At 50.0% G+C, this 17,856-nt stretch overlaps 2 protein-coding genes across 2 annotated transcripts; one reads left to right on the top strand and one right to left on the bottom strand.

Moving 5' to 3' along the window:
* Positions 1-319: 319 nt before the first annotated feature.
* LOC143314514 (uncharacterized) lies at positions 320-1,821 on the bottom strand. The gene is made up of 2 exons (XM_076721578.1): positions 509-1,821; positions 320-435 (listed from the first exon to the last, which is right to left on the bottom strand). Exons 1-2 carry the CDS (start codon positions 1,819-1,821, stop codon positions 345-347), a joined length of 1,404 nt encoding a protein of 467 aa, XP_076577693.1. The 3' UTR covers positions 320-344.
* Positions 1,822-4,743: 2,922 nt separating this feature from the next.
* LOC143314464 (neutral cholesterol ester hydrolase 1-like) lies at positions 4,744-10,661 on the top strand. The gene is made up of 5 exons (XM_076721489.1): positions 4,744-4,949; positions 6,521-6,743; positions 6,888-6,957; positions 7,044-7,215; positions 7,304-10,661. The coding sequence occupies exons 1-5, from the start codon at positions 4,815-4,817 to the stop codon at positions 7,922-7,924; spliced, it is 1,221 nt and encodes a 406-aa protein (XP_076577604.1). The 5' UTR covers positions 4,744-4,814; the 3' UTR covers positions 7,925-10,661.
* Positions 10,662-17,856: the final 7,195 nt, after the last annotated feature.

The following is a 17,856-nucleotide window of genomic DNA, read 5'->3' as shown; positions in this document are numbered from 1 at the left end:
AGGTAAAACTACTTTAAGTCCAACTTGGTGCATCTGAGTATCTTCTCAGCCCATTTCTGCCTAGGAAAAAAGTTCTGGCAAGTGAAGATAAAATGTATAGAAAGTAATTAAATGCTGCATTAAGCAGAATTGTTGCATTAATAAACAGCCCCACACAGAAACCACTTTGTGTAAACCCAGTGGTCTAACACAATCAGAAATGTCAAGACATCAGAATACAAGGTTAATTTATTGATTTTCAAGTCAATACAACAGCTCAGTTGAAAGTCTTTGAAGAATCTTGGCTGTTGGGCCTGAAACAAACATGATTAAGATGAGACAGCATGAAAATGCAAAATCAGTTGTCAGCCAAGTTTAAGTACATACCCTGCCCATTGCACCCCTGGGTTTGACTGAGGTCCATAGCCATATCCATAAACTGCAGCAGTGTTGTCCCTGGAAGAAAGTGTGGCCAAATTATTCACTGATGTGGACAATGTTTATGAACGTGCCTGTGATGACTGCTTACCTATTTGAAGCCATCTGGGGACCAGCACCTTGGACAAAAGTTGGATAATCATGTGGCTGGTCAGAAACTTTATGCCACTGAGGCTGGTAGCTGGGCTGTTGGGGCACCTGTGGCTGTTGGAGCCCCTTGGATGAGTAGCTAGGCTGCTGGGGCACCTGGGGCCACTGCTTGGATGAGTAGCCAGGCTGCTGGGGAATCTGGGGTACCTGTGGCTGTTGAGGCCTCTTGGATGGGTAGCCAGGCCGTTGCTTGGAAGGGTAGCTAGGCTGCTGGGGCGCCTGTGGCCGCTGCTTGGATGGGAAGCTAGGCCGCTGCGGCACCTGAGGCAGTTGCTTGGATGGGAAGCTAGGCTGCTGGGGCACCTGCGGCAGTTGCTTGGATGGGAAGCTAGGCTGCTGCGGCACCTGAGGCAGTTGCTGGGATGGGAAGCTGGGCTGCTGGGGCACCTGTGGCCGCTGCTTGGATGGGAAGCTGGGCCGCTGGGGCGCCTGTGGCCGTTGGGGCCTCTGGGATGGGTAGCCAGGCCGTTGCTTGGGAGGGTAGCTAGGCTGCTGGGGCATCTGTGGCTGCTGCTTGGATGGGAAGCTGGGCTGCTGGGGCACCTGTGGCCGCTGCTTGGATGGGAAGCTAGGCTGCTGGGGCACCTGTGGCCGCTGCTGGGATGGGAAGCTGGGCCGCTGGGGCCGTTGCTTGGATGGGAAGCTAGGCCGCTGCGGCACCTGAGGCAGTTGCTTGGATGGGAAGCTAGGCTGCTGGGGCACCTGAGGCAGTTGCTTGGATGGGAAGCTAGGCCGCTGGGGCACCTGAGGCTGCTGCTTGGATGGGAAGCTGGGCTGCTGGGGCACCTGTGGCCGTTGGGGTCTCTGGGATGGGTAGCCAGGCTGTTGCTTGGGAGGGTAGCTAGGCTGCTGGGGCATCTGTGGCCTCTGCTTGGATGGGAAGCTAGGCTGCTGCGGCACCTGAGGCAGTTGCTTGGATGGGAAGCTGGGCTGCTGGGGCACCTGTGGCCGCTGCTTGGATGGGAAGCTGGGCTGCTGGGGCACCTGTGGCCGTTGGGGCCTCTGGGATGGGTAGCCAGGCTGTTGCTTGGGAGGGTAGCTAGGCTGCTGGGGCATCTGTGGCCTCTGCTTGGATGGGAAGCTAGGCTGCTGCGGCACCTGAGGCAGTTGCTTGGATGGGAAGCTAGGCTGCTGGGGCACCTGAGGCAGTTGCTTGGATGGGAAGCTGGGCCGCTGGGGCACCTGAGGCAGTTGGGGCCTCTGGGATGGGTAGCCAGGCTGTTGCTTGGGAGGGTAGCTAGGCTGCTGGGGCATCTGTGGCCTCTGCTTGGATGGGAAGCTGGGCTGCTGGGGCACCTGCGGCAGTTGCTTGGATGGGAAGCTGGGCTGCTGGGGCACCTGAGGCCGTTGCTGGGATGGGAAGCTGGGCTGCTGGGGCACCTGAGGCCGTTGCTGGGATGGGAAGCTGGGCTGCTGGGGCACCTGAGGCCGTTGCTGGGATGGGAAGCTGGGCTGCTGGGGCACCTGAGGCCGTTGCTTGGATGGGAAGCTGGGCTGCTGGGGCACCTGAGGCCGTTGCTTGGATGGGAAGCTGGGCTGCTGGGGCACCTGCGGCAGTTGCTTGGATGGGAAGCTGGGCTGCTGGGGCACCTGCGGCAGTTGCTGGGATGGGAAGCTGGGCTGCTGGGGCACCTGAGGCAGTTGCTGGGATGGGAAGCTGGGCTGCTGGGGCACCTGCGGCAGTTGCTGGGATGGGAAGCTGGGCTGCTGGGGCACCTGTGGCAGTTGCTTGGATGGGAAGCTGGGCTGCTGGGGCACCTGAGGCAGTTGCTTGGATGGGAAGCTGGGCTGCTGCGGCACCTGAGGCAGTTGCTGGGATGGGAAGCTGGGCTGCTGGGGCACCTGAGGCAGTTGCTTGGATGGGAAGCTGGGCTGCTGGGGCACCTGAGGCAGTTGCTTGGATGGGAAGCTGGGCTGCTGGGGCACCTGCGGCAGTTGCTTGGATGGGAAGCTGGGCTGCTGGGGCACCTGCTGGGATGGGAAGCTGGGCTGCTGGGGCACCTGAGGCAGTTGCTGGGATGGGAAGCTGGGCTGCTGGGGCACCTGCGGCAGTTGCTGGGATGGGAAGCTGGGCTGCTGGGGCACCTGCGGCAGTTGCTTGGATGGGAAGCTGGGCTGCTGGGGCACCTGCGGCAGTTGCTTGGATGGGAAGCTGGGCTGCTGGGGCACCTGCGGCAGTTGCTGGGATGGGAAGCTGGGCTGCTGGGGCACCTGCGGCAGTTGCTTGGATGGGAAGCTGGGCTGCTGCGGCACCTGCGGCAGTTGCTTGGATGGGAAGCTGGGCTGCTGGGGCACCTGCGGCAGTTGCTGGGATGGGAAGCTGGGCTGCTGGGGCACCTGAGGCAGTTGCTTGGATGGGAAGCTGGGCTGCTGGGGCACCTGAGGCAGTTGCTGGGATGGGAAGCTGGGCTGCTGGGGCACCTGAGGCAGTTGCTGGGATGGGAAGCTGGGCTGCTGGGGCACCTGAGGCAGTTGCTGGGATGGGAAGCTGGGCTGCTGGGGCACCTGAGGCAGTTGCTGGGATGGGAAGCCGGGCTGCTGCGGCACCTGAGGCAGTTGCTTGGATGGGAAGCCGGGCTGCTGCGGCACCTGTGGCGGTTGCTGGGATGGATAGCTTGGCTGCGGGGGCACCTGTGGCTGATGAACTGTTTCCACTACCTGCAGGGGTTGATGGCATTAAATGAACATTGCAATTCTTTCAAGAACTTTGAAGTTTAGTTCTTGTTACTCAGTTTCAGTCTGATAACTTGGTATCAGTAGCTACTTGCCTTATTTGCATTTGGGATTGAATCATCACCACCAAGTGGCCCAGAGCTCCATGAAGATTCAACTCCAGTGTTAGAGCTACTTGAATCTGGTTGAAAGCCTACAGCCAACACACCAGTATCTCCATAGTTCTTAGCCGATCCAATACTCGAAGCTGTTGAGAAAGTATTTTAGTTCATGTATGTCATAAACTAAGAAACTCCACAATTTGACTAAACTTACCATTTGCTTGATGTCTTCCAACAACTAGCAAGGACAACAGCAACCATCTAGACAAGACATCCAAGTTACTGCGTGCTTTAGTAATGAGTTCAACAAACACATAAACACATTCAAAACTTACCTTAAGAGAAACCCCATGGCTTCAGCCACAGTTGTAGGCCAATGAAGCAGCAAACTCACGTCTGTCAGCACCTACCAAACCACACAACTGAGCCAGTATGAGAACAATAAGTCACTGAGAGTCCACTGGAGCCCTTTATAAGCCGTCCTCTCTTAATTTGCTCATTAACTGGACACAGGTGGCAGTAGTTGAAGGCAGGTGTGGCCAATTATCAGACAGGCGAGGTCCACTGCAGTGTGGGAACTAGAAAATGCCAGTTGAGAGGCTTTCTGAAACTTCTAGATTTCTCTGGATTGTTAAGCGTGTCCTTTTCACAGACCTACAGTCAGAAAGAGCATCTGTTCAGGTCCGTCATTATGGGTTATTTCAGCCACGTTACAGAACATGATGGACTTTGAGTTCATGAGTTTTACCATAATTTAAAATATTTGATTCAGTAAATATCCGGAAGAGAGCAGAATAAACTCAGAGTGCAGGGAAACTGAACTTTCTTCTTGATTAGGTATGGGTCACTTAAACTGGTTTATTTTTCTCTGTTAAATACACAAACATGTGAAATAAATCAGACAGATATAGATTTGTTGTCTGGCTTTAAATTATATATTACTCGACAGGGAGTTGAATTTGGTGGACTTTTAACGAATCAAATAGAGGAAGAATGAACATACTGATTCTAAAATGTTTTAATGTTTTGTATCAAGATAAGAGAAGTCAACAAGTGTAGAACATGTAAACAGTTTACACCAGACAAATATATTATTCTTATTAAATTATCTTCATAAATAAAAATATTTAAACTAATTTCATTAACGACATTATATGAACCAAAGAATGCGTTTTTCAGGCTGGTTTTCTATTCATATATGTTGACGTTTTAAAAACTCCATTTCCCGTCAGCAACCACGTTACGCAATCCAAACGTTACTTCCTGGATGGAAATTTCAAAATAAGAGCACGATCGCGTGTTGTTCGCCATCGCTGCCGTGAGAAAGAGTGAGAACCTAAAACCCGGTTAGTATTTTGAAATCAGGGTCATTCCTCCACGTTTCGTCGATCCCTGGCGGAGCCACCCATCGCCTGGGACCGGGGGAGTGGGATCCCTTATGAACGGTAGACTCTGTGCAGGTACGGCGCCGCGATGAGGCTCCGTTTGGCCGGGGCCGTGCTGCTGTCGGCGGCCGCCTACTACGTTTACCTGCCGCTGCCGAGCGGCGTGAGCGAGCCGTGGAAGCTGATGCTGCTGGACGCGCTGTTCCGGAGCTTCATGCAGGCGGTGAGAGCTGAGGGATGCGCCGACAGGAGGGCAGAGGGAGACAGGTTGATGTGAGGGAAAACCGGCAGCTGACCGGGTCAGAAAATGAGAGAAAACACGAGAAATACAGAGGATTTAGACTTTTACAGGTGCACAGAGTCAGAGCGGAATGTGCGTGAATGCATCAAGACAGGTGACAAAATATCAACAAAGACTTTAAACAGGTGACACGAGGAAGCACGTAATGATCAGCGCAGCATGTACCTGTAGGACAGCGTCACGTGGTCGGCCTATAGATGAGGATATGTAACAGGACAGATTCAGATTTTACAGGATTAGATTGACATACAGGAGAATAAGAAATTAGAGTAAAACTCAACAAATGCTGAATGAAACAGAACAGACTGATTCCAATAATACTTGTACTTGTACACTACTGCACTGCATTTTTACCTATATGTTATTCTGCAGTTTTAATGCATTGTCTTTATTTTTATTATCAACATTAAGCAGGTTTTATTCTTCTTCTACGGTCAGTTTTTAACACTCTGTCTTTTCTAGTTGGTTCATGTGGTTTCTGAACTGTAAAGCACTTCCTGTGTGAAAGGTGCTTTACAAATAAAGTTTATTATAATTACACAGTATGCAGGATACTGTACAATATACTGCACTCCAGTCACTTATAGCAGCTCAGAACAGACATGAGAGAATGAGAAAACACAGTGTCATAATAATAATGTTCAGTGAAGTACATGTATTTACACATTCTGTGATACTTTTAGATGAACTGAAGGATTATCATCTTCTTAATAATCTAAACACACAGAGATACTTGGTTTTCATAGGACGGGACCTTTGAGCCTACGTATGGAGGTGGTGTAACCAGACCTCGGCCTCGTGCACGTGTACTCAGCCTCGTGCACGTGCGGCACAGCTCCTCTGTAATGATGAGCTCTAACTGAAGCCGCCGCTCGGCTCTTCACACACCCAACTCTTCATCTCTGAAACGAGTTTCGGGACGGGTTTTCACGCCCTGCTCGGTTTCCTGCTGGATTTCTTCTTCTCCGCCTTATTTCAGTGTTTTATAACCAGCATAGTGGCAGGGTGAGAGTCCACAGGTCTGACGTTCTGGGGTGAACCCAGTGTGGAAAGTCACTGAGTACATACATTATTTCCTTTTGCTGATACTGCATATTTGTACTCCACCACAGCTCAGAGGCAAACATTGCACTTTCTCCTCCACTACAACACATGAACGCATCGATAATTAGAATCCAGTAATACATGTTACTGCGAAATAGGCCATTCTGCATGAGTGTTTTAACTCTTTGGTGTACTTTCATGCTCATACTTTTGTACTTTTACTACTAACAGAGTTTTTCTACTCTGTGGTATTGCTGCTTTTCCTAAAGATCTCAGTACTTCTCCACCTCTGATTGAAGCATTTGTGCAGCCAGGAGTCGCTCACAGACGTTTCCTCAGGTTGCTTTGACAGCTGAAGGCTTCATTTTGTCAATAAAGTTTTGATTTCAGCGCCTCTCTGCAGCCAGCACAGCGTGTTCTACCTGACAGGTGTGTGTTTGTGCTTCCAGAGCGACGTGGCTCACGCGCTGGGCGTGTGCCACCGGGTGCACCTGTTGAACCAGGTGGTGTCCTGGGTGGAGGTGATCGAGGCTCGCTCCTGCCCCGCCGTGCACGTGACCGACTCCACGCTGGGCGGCGTGCCCGCCCGAGTCTTCCAGCCGAAGGGGGGGAAGCAGCTGAGGAGGGGGGTGTTGTACTTCCACGGTGGGGGCTGGGCCCTCGGCAGCGGACGTGAGTGTTGATTTCAAAACTCTGCAGAAAAGGAGGATTTTTGAGTTTCACGTCCACATTTAGGGTTCACACTGATCGCCTGAAATGAAATACATGATGCCCCCATTTTTTAATGACGTCATGATCTCCCATCACTCGCCACAGGGATGCGATCCTACGACCTGCTTTGTCGGAAAATGGCGAAGGACCTGGACGCTGTCGTCATGTCTGTCGAGTAAGTTCTGTCACATCAACACGTAGATTTACCACCAACGCTGTCCATGGAGTACAGTCGTTTCTCTTCATGTCCTCTGGCTTCAGTTACCGTCTCGCTCCGGAGGCGGTGTTCCCAGACCAGTACCACGATGCGTTGGCGGCGTCACGGTCTTTCCTGTCCTCTCAAGTTTTGAAGCGCTACAGCATCGACCCGGAGAGGGTGTGTGTGTCCGGGGACAGCGCCGGGGGAAACCTGGCTGCCGCTGTGGCACAGGAGGTAAAACACACACATTAACACACACATATGCACATGCACAGTCCAAATATCCCGTGAGCTGAGGTCTTAACTCCGAGTGTGTCCACAGCTCAGCTCCGACCGCAGCCTGACGGCGAGCTTCAAGCTGCAGGCGCTGATCTACCCCGTGCTGCAGGCGCTCGACTTCTACACGCCGTCCTACCAGCAGAACCAGGCCGTGCCCATCCTCTACCGGCCCGTCATGGCTCGCTTCTGGCTGCAGTACCTGGGCGCCGACGCCTCCCTGGAGCCCCTGCTGCTCGCCAACAACCACACCTCGCTGGACCAGCCGGCCGTCAGCGCCAGCACCCGCTCCAAGCTGGACTGGACCGCTCTGCTCCCGGCCGAACGCAGGAAGCGCTTCCGGCCGGTGGTCAAAGAAACGGGATCCCCGGGGGTGATGGGCGAGGTGCCGGAGCTGATGGACGTGAGGGCGGCGCCGCTGCTGGCCGAGCCGGGGGTTCTGGGCAGGACGCCCAAAGCGTACGTGATGACCTGTGAGTTTGACGTGCTGAGGGACGACGGGCTGATGTACGTCAGACGCCTGCAGGACGCCGGCGTCACGGTGACCAGTGACCACTACGAGGACGGCTTCCACGGCTGCATGGTGTTCGCCTTCCTGCCGGTGATGTCCAGCGTCGGACAGAGGAGCATGAACAACTACATCCGCTGGCTGGACCAGAACCTGTAGACAACCAAAGCAATGCAGATCCTCTTGGAGCAGGTTTGGCCCCAAAGACGTCCCGGAGCCGAGAGCCCGGTCCTCGGGAGCTCCTCGCTGGACCTGCAGGGAGGACCCGTCTTTGGACCTGTAACCCAGAAGGTCGCAGCTTTGATCTGCTGCTGCAGCCTGAGCGAGACATCAGTCAGAGGAGGTGTTGAATTTAAAAACATGGACGGCTCCTCGTGTACCTGCTTCTACAAACCTCACCTGTGCGCTTAGCGTGCGGCTGGAGGATTCAAACTGACGTCCACCAGGGGGCAAACCGGAGCCGGATCACCCACCGGAAAGCCTCCTTTAGATTCTGCAGAGTGTAACATCACAAACAGTGAGACGAAGCAGCAGCACCGTTCTGCCTTTGAAAATCACAAAGCCGCCTCACTGAACAACCGAAACCTTTCCAGTCGAAACCAAAGAAAGATTCACACTCGTGTCAAAGCCCATAAATCCATCGCAGAGCGACCGAATCCAGGAGTTTGTGTCCGGGCGACGAGGCGAACGCTCGGCGTGTCTTTGACCGAACCTTCATCTCCACAGACAACACGTACAACTACACACAAGTACACAAGAGCTCTCCAGTCGAGTCAGTGAGAGCGTTCAGGAAAAAAACAACCTGAGATTTAGCTTTTTTTGTTTTGGTTTTACTAAATTTTTACAGAAGCTGATTGGAGATTGGAGAATCCAGTTATTTTAAAACCATGAATCAAAGACATCAGAGGGTCAAACTGTCCTGAACGAAAGACGAAATTACACCCGTTAAAAAACTTGATTTAAGCCTCCAGCACTGGGCTCTGATTGGTCCACGTCACCAGTTTTTTCTCCGAGCTGCCCTTCGTGCTGTAAACTGAAACAGGAAGAGAAACTTTCAGGGAAATAAATTCCCTAAAAGCAACAAAAAGAAGCTCCAGCATGTTTCTGTGAAAAGTGACACGACGAGCCGCGAAGGCCCGATCGGACCAGCCTGAGAGGTCAAAGTCGCTCTTCCTGTTATCTTCAGCTTTCATTCCTTTATGATGCAAAGAGACACTGAATCTGTGCGCTGAACACACAGAACAGGCCAGTCGAGGCTGCAGCATGAGTGTGTGTGTGAGTGTGTGTGTGAGTGTGTGTGTGTGTGTGTGTGTGTGTGTGTGTGTGTGTGTGTGTGAGTGTGTGTGTGTGTGTGTGTGTGCTAAAAGTATGCCAGAGTTCACATCTGTGTATACTCACTGGATTGTGCAATATTGTATGTTTGACAGTATCCCTCTAACCCCCCCCCCCCCCCCCATGACTCTACATCGCAGTGATGACGATGATGAAGATAGCTGTGAAATTCATGTGAGAAACACATGACCCCCCCCACACACACACACTCTCCTTTTCTCCTTTTCTACACTTTCTAGGAACAACGGCTTTGATTCACAGGATTGTGAAATAGGTCAGTTGTAAACAGGAGATGTGGTTTTCAGATTAGATCAGGACTGTGGAGGAAGACGGAGTGTTTCTCAGTGCTGAACGTGGAGTTACACATTAAATGGCTTTATACTGTTTAGGGGTATATAATGGGAGGTTTCAGCTGAGCGAACTCACCAAACTGGCCCCACAGAGCCGGTGTGAGACGACCTGTTTCGGCGGCCTCTGCGACGGCTCGGGTGGTTTGAGGAGCACAGAACGTCCCGTTGTCTCCACGTCATCGCTTTGATAATGTCCGCTTTTCGTTCTCGTGGTTTTTTTGTTTCTGCAGTGCTGATGCGCGGCGGCGCCTGTAGAGGGCGACCTCCGGACGTCCTCGGCTTCTCACGGACTGACGCTTTAAACGAAAACGTCTGATCTGCTGTTTTCTGCTGCAGATCAACTCATCCGAACAGATTCAGCAAAACTTAAACTCCTAAATATGAATCACATATTTTCTGCAAATGGAAACATTTATTTATGACACGAAGAGCAGAAATGATTCATTCATGGACTCATTGAACGTGAATCAGCCTCTCACATGTGAAGCTTTTCTGCTTTTCTCTGTTTGTTCTGTAAAATCACTGTGAAGATAAGATAAGATAAGATAAGATAAGATAAGATAAGATAAGATACGGTCTATAGTCCCACGCCGGGGAAATTAAGTGAACTGAATGTCTTTGAGTTTTGGACATCTGAAGACGTCACTCGGCCATTTTTCACTTTTTAATTCATAGATCACACAGATTATTATTAATTATTGATTAATTGAGAAAATGATCATTTGTCAACGTCGACAGACCTGTTGTTGTTGTTGTTGTTGTTGTTGTTGTTGTTGTTGTGTGTTGATTTGTGCAAAGGCAGCAGTGAACTTCTGTGTTTTCGTGTCACCTTCGACCTAAAGGAGGAGAGTTCGTCCTCTTCGCCGGCTGAGCTCCTAAACGGCAGCAGATGTGCTGAGCTCCTCTTCAACTCACTGAGAGTGTGTGTGTGTGTGTGTGTGTGTGTGTGTGTGTGTGTGTGTGTGTGTGTGCGTGTGCGCGCTGTGACGAGGTTTAAAGGGTCACCTGCTGTAAAATGTGCACTGTTCTCTATGTTGTGATTTATTTATGACAGATTATAATGACACATACACACACACACACACACACACACACACACACACACACGCTTTTCTGCACAAACTCACATTCACTTGTTTCTTTTTAAGGAAATAAACTGAAATTAATGTCCCTGATTAACCGTCTGTGAGTGGATTTTGTGTAAAAGTTTACGGTTTAAGTCATTAATTAAAGTCATTGATTATTACGGCTGTTTGAACCTGATTCGCTCCTTCGAAATGTGGTTCTACTCATTTTTAAATGAGAGGTTTTGTGTTTTTAATAGCCTCCACTGTTTATATTCATAATAACAGACATAAAAAACAGTGTTTACTTAAAGAAATATATTTTTTAATTTATCATTATCAGGGTATTAAAAATATAGTTTATAACATTTACAATAATTAGTTGTGACAGAACTTTGAAATATATTGTTAAGTTAATAATAGTTAAGTTACAGTTAATTTACTGTTAATTTAATTCTGATTATTAGCTGCCATGGGTCTGAAATCACTAAATCACAGTTTAGTTATTGATTTATTAATTCTGTTTATCATACAGGGTTTTATAAATGTAGAAATCTCTTTAAAGCTGTAGCTATTAATAATCAAGTTAAAGTTAATTTTACTTTATTATTACAAATATTGCAAATACAGCAATTCTATATAAATCAGTTGTTGATTATAGTTCTTTCAGTCATAATTAGTTCTTATTTGTTATCATAGATACTAAAAATAGAGCCTTTCTTTAACAAACACAATGATTTGATGATCTGACTGGATTATTAAAGAAGGCAGAGATCGCAGGCTGTTTCGGCGTCGTACCTTCAAAATAAAATCTGCCACAGGAGGCGCTCCTCCTCCTCCTCCTCCTCCTCCTCCTCCTCCTCCTCCTCCTGGTTCTAACCCTAACCCTCCCGTCGGTAAATCACATGTTATAAATAAGTATAGATATCAGTTATGACATGAATCACCGACCGTTTGTTCCTTTTGTTCTTTGTTTTTATGTCAGATTTATGAACATCGTGAATCTTTTTCTGTGATGGATTTATATTGGGTGCTTTTTTTTTTTTTAATCCCTGCCTTTTGATTTATGCCTCCGGTCTGACGTCCTGCGATAAAAACAGGGCCAGAGCTTCAGATCTGCGCCAAACTCTCTCCATCTGTCCTCCCGATGAACAACTGATTTCCCTCTCAGCTCGGTTTCCTCACCTCTCGCTGGATATCAAAGAGCCCGCCGCCGCCTCCGTCTCTCTGCATCCTTCACTTCTTCCCTCTGCACAAGTCAAAGCCTGCAGAGACACAGAAACCACATCCATCACATGCTGGCGTGACAGAGCGCAACACGCCCGTCGGCAGCGGCTCCTGACAGACAGGTTTGTGTGTGTTGGCGTGCCATTCGCGGCCAAACCTGCATCAGCAGACCTGCATGTGGAGGCTCGGCGCTCTGATCGAACACGCTTTGATCAGTGCCCATCAGGACTCGATTACCCAAAGACTGCATGTGTGGGCGGTGGATCAATGAAGCAACAGTCAGCCTGCAACACTGCAGGACCGAGCATCCACTCTGCCATTGTTTCCCAGAACTACTTAATCCCATTGGAGTCACAACAGAGGAGAGAGCTTATCCCAGCACGCACTTCAGCCTCAGATCAGACGGAGGATCCGGAGCCCGCGACTCAAGAGGAAACGAGTCAGGAGAGGTCACCGAGTCACATGTTCAAGAGTCTCTGTGAGTTTAGAGAAAACAGCTGGTTCATCCTCAGCATCGCACAGTCCACTGTGCACGTTCAGGGGTGCACTTCGTGAAGTATTTCGATGCTTCGCTTGAGTAAAAGTATGAGCGCCACACTAAAAACGCCGCGTGGATCTGAGTGGATCACTTCCTTTGACAGACAGCAGCTCTGGCAGGGCAGCGAGAGCCTGCATGAAAACAAAACTGAGGCCTTCTTCCACTTTGTGGTTCCTCTGAGGGTGACGGACGTGCAGCTGGAGAGTCAAGACGGCAGATCTGACACAAAAACATGAATTACAACAAAAATACCATCACTGGTGCGCTGACGCTGCTTCAACCCCCCGCAGTGAATGACCTCCAGATTCAGGACGACTCTGACCGTCGACAGCAGGGACAATCAAACTGAGACCGCCGCTCCGTCCTGCACTGAAAAGTTCCTCAAGTATCATCAGAAGAATGCACTTCAAGTACTGAAAGTAAAAGTACTGAGTGCAGTAAAATGTCCCCCGCTACTGTTCTGCTTTTGTGACTCATGCATTCATGTTACAGTTTTCCTGTTGTTACAATAATAAAGTTGCACCTGCTTCACATAAAAAGACAGAACGAACATAAAAACAGGGAAATGAAATTAATGCAAAATCAGATGGAAAATGAAAAAATAGGTGGAGGTGGAGGTGGAGCTCATTCTGCAGCTAACATCCTTCTCGTTCTGGACGAGCCTGCTGGTTGTTTTCTTCTTTCTTCTTCTTGAGTCCACTTTCCACTTTTACATTTTCATGTTTTTATTTGTAAAGAAAATTCAGCTGTCAAATATGATGAAGGAAAAGGTGCAACAGTAGAAAACAGCACGAGAAGAAAATACCTGAAATGAGTACTTTGAGTACAGAACTTGAGTAAAAGTACTCAGAGTTCACGGCGGAAGATGACAAACAAACAGCTTGATTTCTGAGTGTGCTGTTGTTCATCAATGTCGTGCAAACAGGAAACAGCTGCAAAAAATCAGAGTAACCCGGTGATGGTGGTGAGACGGAAACATCCAGAAAACAAAGAGAAAGTGTTAAATTGTTGGGAAAACGTTTTTCTGTCTCTGCGTGAAGCCCTGAGGTTGACTTCCTTTGGCACACATGCTGCATCACTTACTGTTGCTACAAAACACTGTAGACTTCTCTTTGTCGGCTCGTGACAAACGGCACACTTTGACATGTAGTGTTTTACATACCAGAGACGTGGACGAGTCACATGACCTGACTCGAGTCACGGATCTGAAGACTCGACTCGGACTTCCGTCGGAGCCTTTTGACTTGAAAATGTCTGACGGCCCAAAGACTGAAGGGTGTCGTTGGAAAGGCGCGTCAGTCAGTTCACTTCCAGCTAACGCTAACTTCACCCGACCAGTGAACGCGCCGCGAGGAGCTCACGCTGCGTTACTGAGCGCCAGCTGGAAACAATGACACAAAAAATCATTTTGTTTTGTCCAAGAGCCGACAACAAACAATTTTCAGGAAGAAAAAAGTTCAGACGGAGACGCCAGAACTTCCAACTTCATTAACGTCAACAGAGCCGAGGTTCTGCTGTTAAAGCTGCGTTACATGTGCTGAAGAGCTCATCCTGACTCCAGGTCAAAATTCAGGACTTGGGACTCGTTGGCGTTGATTTGGGACTCAAGTGCAAAGACTCGAGTCTTGAAACCAGGTACCAGAGCTCATGTTTTGCCTCGGGGCCCCCTTTCGGTGTAACCCGGCCCTGCCTGCGGGCCTCATTTCACACTGATTTAAAAAAGCATCGGATGTGACTGTGAGAAGACGAAAACAGCGATGAGACGTCCTCAGCTGAGCGTGGACGCACATCTAATGCATGTGTGTGTGTGTGTGTGTGTGTGTGTGTGTGTGTGTGTGTGTGTGTGTGTGACCCCGCGGAGGCCCCCCCCACCCCCGGCCCTCCTCGTTAATCACCGGGTGCCGAGATGATCATTTCTTAAAAAAACAGAGGCGCCGGGAGCGAAAACAAAGCAGAATGTGAAAGGAAAGCCGGAGCGGCGAGGAATTCATGAGGGAGAATGTTATCGCTGCAGCTAAAGGTCATATTGTTCACGTCTTCCTGACAGGCGGAGGGAGAGGAGGGAGTGTACAGCAATTTGGAAAGAGGTGGAGGGGGCGAGCGAGGGAGGGTGAGACTGCAGAAAGGGGAGAGAGAGAGGGGGAGGGAGGGAGGGAGGACAGAGAAAGATGGGAGGGGAGGAGGAGAAAAGCACCATGTGGGCCTCAAACGCTCTGCATGCTGCACACACAAAGACACGCACACAAAACCACACACGCTCACACGACACGGCCAGAAGTATGCGGACGCCTCAGCATGGCACCATGTGTGTCGCTGCTACACCAGCCTCCACCCTCCAGGCTCTCCACCACACGTTAAAGGCCCGGCTGCAGAGATTTGATGCCGCTCAGACAGAAGAGCATCAGATCAGAGGTGGTCTTCAGTGACGGCGATGAAGAGCTGCAGCTTGACACCGGCAGGACCATCGTCATCATCCCTCAAACACAACACAACCCCGTGTTTAACAGCCAAATCCCTTCAGGATCAACATAAATCCAAATCTGAGAGATCCGGCGAGAGGGCGTGAAGGGAACCTGCGAGGCCCATTTTCCCAACAACTGAAGTCCATACTGGTCGATTTCAGCCCTCATGACTGACGGAGGGCCGGCGTTCACATTGACAGAAGCTGATTGGCTGCACTGATATTGAGCTTCAGGTGATGGTCGAAGCTGTCTGTCGGTCTCTAAGTGAAGACAGCTTGGACGTTTCTCACTGAGTCTTCAATTTCAACAGCAAACACACTTTATGAAAGTCCTTCAGAGTCTGCACGGAGACGGCTGAACCGCAGCCTGACCGGCCGGTGCAGCGGCTCGTTTATGACCGTTTTTCATTTTTAGAGGAGTTTTATACGATTGTACCTTCATTCTGTTTCGTATGAACAGATTTATGTCCTCACAGCAGGAGTAATACACGTCCACGTATTAGTAATCGTATCTGGAGGGGGTCCCTCTCCCTCTCCTCACCCTCCTCATCGTCGCCTCCCTCTGAACTCTTGATTCCTGAAATGAAATGAAGCAGTGAGTGAGCAGCCTCAACCGTCACACACACACACACACACACACACACACGCACGCACACACACACACACACGCACACGCACACACACACACACACACACACGTACAGACACGCCAACATAAAATATTAAATTCTGACACAAGCAAGTGGAGACAAAAAAAAGAGTTTGGAGACTTTGGAAAGTCCCCAAAAGTTTCCTGTTTGCTCATTGGTCAGCTCTCAGGTTTCCGGCGTGCCCATTGGCCGCCTTGGTTGTCCCACCTCTCCCTTCCCGAGGTGTGTGTGTGTGTGTGAGAGAGAGAGAGTGTGTGCTTGTGCCAGATATCAGTGATATTGTTCAGCTCTGGGTGCTGAGCTCTCTCTAATGGGAGGGACAAAATTAATACAGTGTGTGTGTGTGTGTGTGTGTGTGTGTGTGTGTGTGTGTGTGTGTTAGCAGGGTGTTTACCTTGGCCAGCACTCGTACACAGAGGGAGATTTCCACTCTGAGCATGTTAGTTTTCCCTTATTGTTTGAAAAGTTTCTGTGTTTGTGTTAATAATCGTCCATTTCTACCTGAACTCACCTGACAGGCCTTTAGAGAACAGGATGATTTACCCTGTGAGGACCCTTTCAGTCAAAATCCCTGCCTGTTTAAACACAATTCCGCCCCCCAGCATGATTAATACACACATTTATGGACCTTAAGCAGGAAAAGTTCTTTCATTCCATTTATTGCTTCATTAGTTTCACTGCTTTGGCAACAACGGTTTGTGTGAGCGAAACTGAGTCAGAAGGAGGATTTTCTATTTAAAAAGTGGCCTCGGTTGCCAGGATTCGACAACAACACGTCATTAAACAAGGTCATAAAGTCAGAAAAACAACAACAGACAGTAAATAAAGCGTTAGCGCTCAGACAGCTCGAGGGCGGCGCTCGAAGCGAAGACGGCAAGTCCAGACAGCATCCAATCAGCAGGCGGCACCTCCGCCGTGTGATCCCTCCGTCCCACGAAAGAGTCCCGACACACCTGAGATCCAGGTGCATCTGGGGAAAACCCCACAAATAACAAAGATTCTTTAAAGTCTGAATTATTACGCGCCAAGTTTCCGTCCAAAATGACATTTCAACCGAAGCGTCCGGCAGAGTCCCGTGAAGGCTGGCAGCCGGTTCACGGAGATCAGCTGTGGGCGGTGCTCATCCTCCGCTCAGGTGGAGAAGAAGGCGCCACGACTAATTAAAAGAGCTCCAGTCAAACCTCAAACGAGGAGGAAATAACGTGGAGGCCATGATGGGGGACGTCAAGGCTTTGTAGTAATTGATGCGCAGCTTGAAAACATACAAACGTGGATGAAATGCAGCTTCCTCAGCAGCAAACCTGAGGACAAGAGGCCGGACGGGAGACAAAGAGAGCGGGAGAGCGTCAGGGAGGCGGCGGAGGGAGAGAGGGAGTCAGCTCTGCGGGGGAGTCGGTCGGTTCTCCTCGTATCAAAACTTGGCCGCCGTTCAGGAACACACTCAAGGCTGTGTGTTTGAGGCCGTATGAATCACACTGCGGGGCCTTCACTTCATTTCTGGACAAAACGCTCGTCCAGAGACGGAACAGACCCACTCGGGGGTTGGGACGTGTTTCACGGGAGGGGTCAGACGGCTCCTCCTGAGGATGCTCTCACGGACGAGCTTGACCCTCACATACTCTCCGCGCTCTTTGTCACACACACACACACACACACACACACACACACACACACACACACACACACACACACACACACACACACACACACACACACTCGGTTACCCCCAGCAGGCCCTGCAGGCGCAGCGCCGCAGCACAGTGAAACCGAAGCGGAGAGCGTCTCCCCGGGGACGGCGGGGCGTAGGAGCCTGATTGAGGCCAGATGTTGCAGATGCAGGAACGAGCAGACGGGGACCAGGATCCATTTATAGGCTCAGCCCGCCTCAGCGCTCACAAACACGCTGATATCTACGCAGCCGAAGCAGTTCAAGGCCCCGACGGCCGCGCTGAACCTTTGCTGCTCACACTGCTCAGGCTGATCGTTGTTCGGCCTCAGAGAGATGTTTGGATCAAAATGCCTGAGTGTCTAAAAATAAAGCCACTTTTTCCAAAGCTGTAAGAAGCTGTTGAGACACAACAGCTTTCACAACTTTTCACTGGAAAGCAGCAACAAATTCAGCTTTTAGAGGTTCTAAAGAAGTTTCAAAGAGACAAAAATGTGTTTAAAAAAACGTGATGCAAGATGTTCAGAGCAAGAGGCACAGAAGCGTTTCAGGTTTTCAGTGTTAAAAGTCAAAAATGGTGCGCAGGTCTGTAAAGAGAAATTCACTGTTTTTTAGACACTTTCATGCTTTTATTTTCCTGAAGTTTCAACCTGCTGAGTTCACTGTTCAGCGTCTGAAAGGTGTTTTCCAGGTGGTCGTAAACAGAAGAAGACCAATGAAGCGAGATGAAGACGTTTCTTTCTCCTCAATAGTCGCTCAGCTCCTGATTAGCTGCCCCACTGATGCTGATAGAAACGTATTCA

Source organism: Chaetodon auriga, chromosome 21, assembly GCF_051107435.1.
Source record: "Chaetodon auriga isolate fChaAug3 chromosome 21, fChaAug3.hap1, whole genome shotgun sequence".
In the NCBI taxonomy this organism is placed as follows: Eukaryota; Metazoa; Chordata; class Actinopteri; order Chaetodontiformes; family Chaetodontidae; genus Chaetodon; species Chaetodon auriga.
This window is presented reverse-complemented; position numbering and strand designations above follow the sequence as displayed.

Coding starts and splice junctions, on each gene's coding strand:
- LOC143314514 (XM_076721578.1), bottom strand. CDS start 1,821: ATGCCCCAGCAGCCTAGCTACCCTCCCAAGCAACAGCCTGGCTACCCA. Junction 436..508: donor CCCCAGATGGCTTCAAATAG/GTAAGCAGTCAT, acceptor ACTTTCTTCCAG/GGACAACACTGCTGCAGTTT.
- LOC143314464 (XM_076721489.1), top strand. CDS start 4,815: ATGAGGCTCCGTTTGGCCGGGGCCGTGCTGCTGTCGGCGGCCGCCTAC. Junction 4,950..6,520: donor TCCGGAGCTTCATGCAGGCG/GTGAGAGCTGAG, acceptor TTGTGCTTCCAG/AGCGACGTGGCTCACGCGCT. Junction 7,216..7,303: donor CTGCCGCTGTGGCACAGGAG/GTAAAACACACA, acceptor GTGTGTCCACAG/CTCAGCTCCGACCGCAGCCT.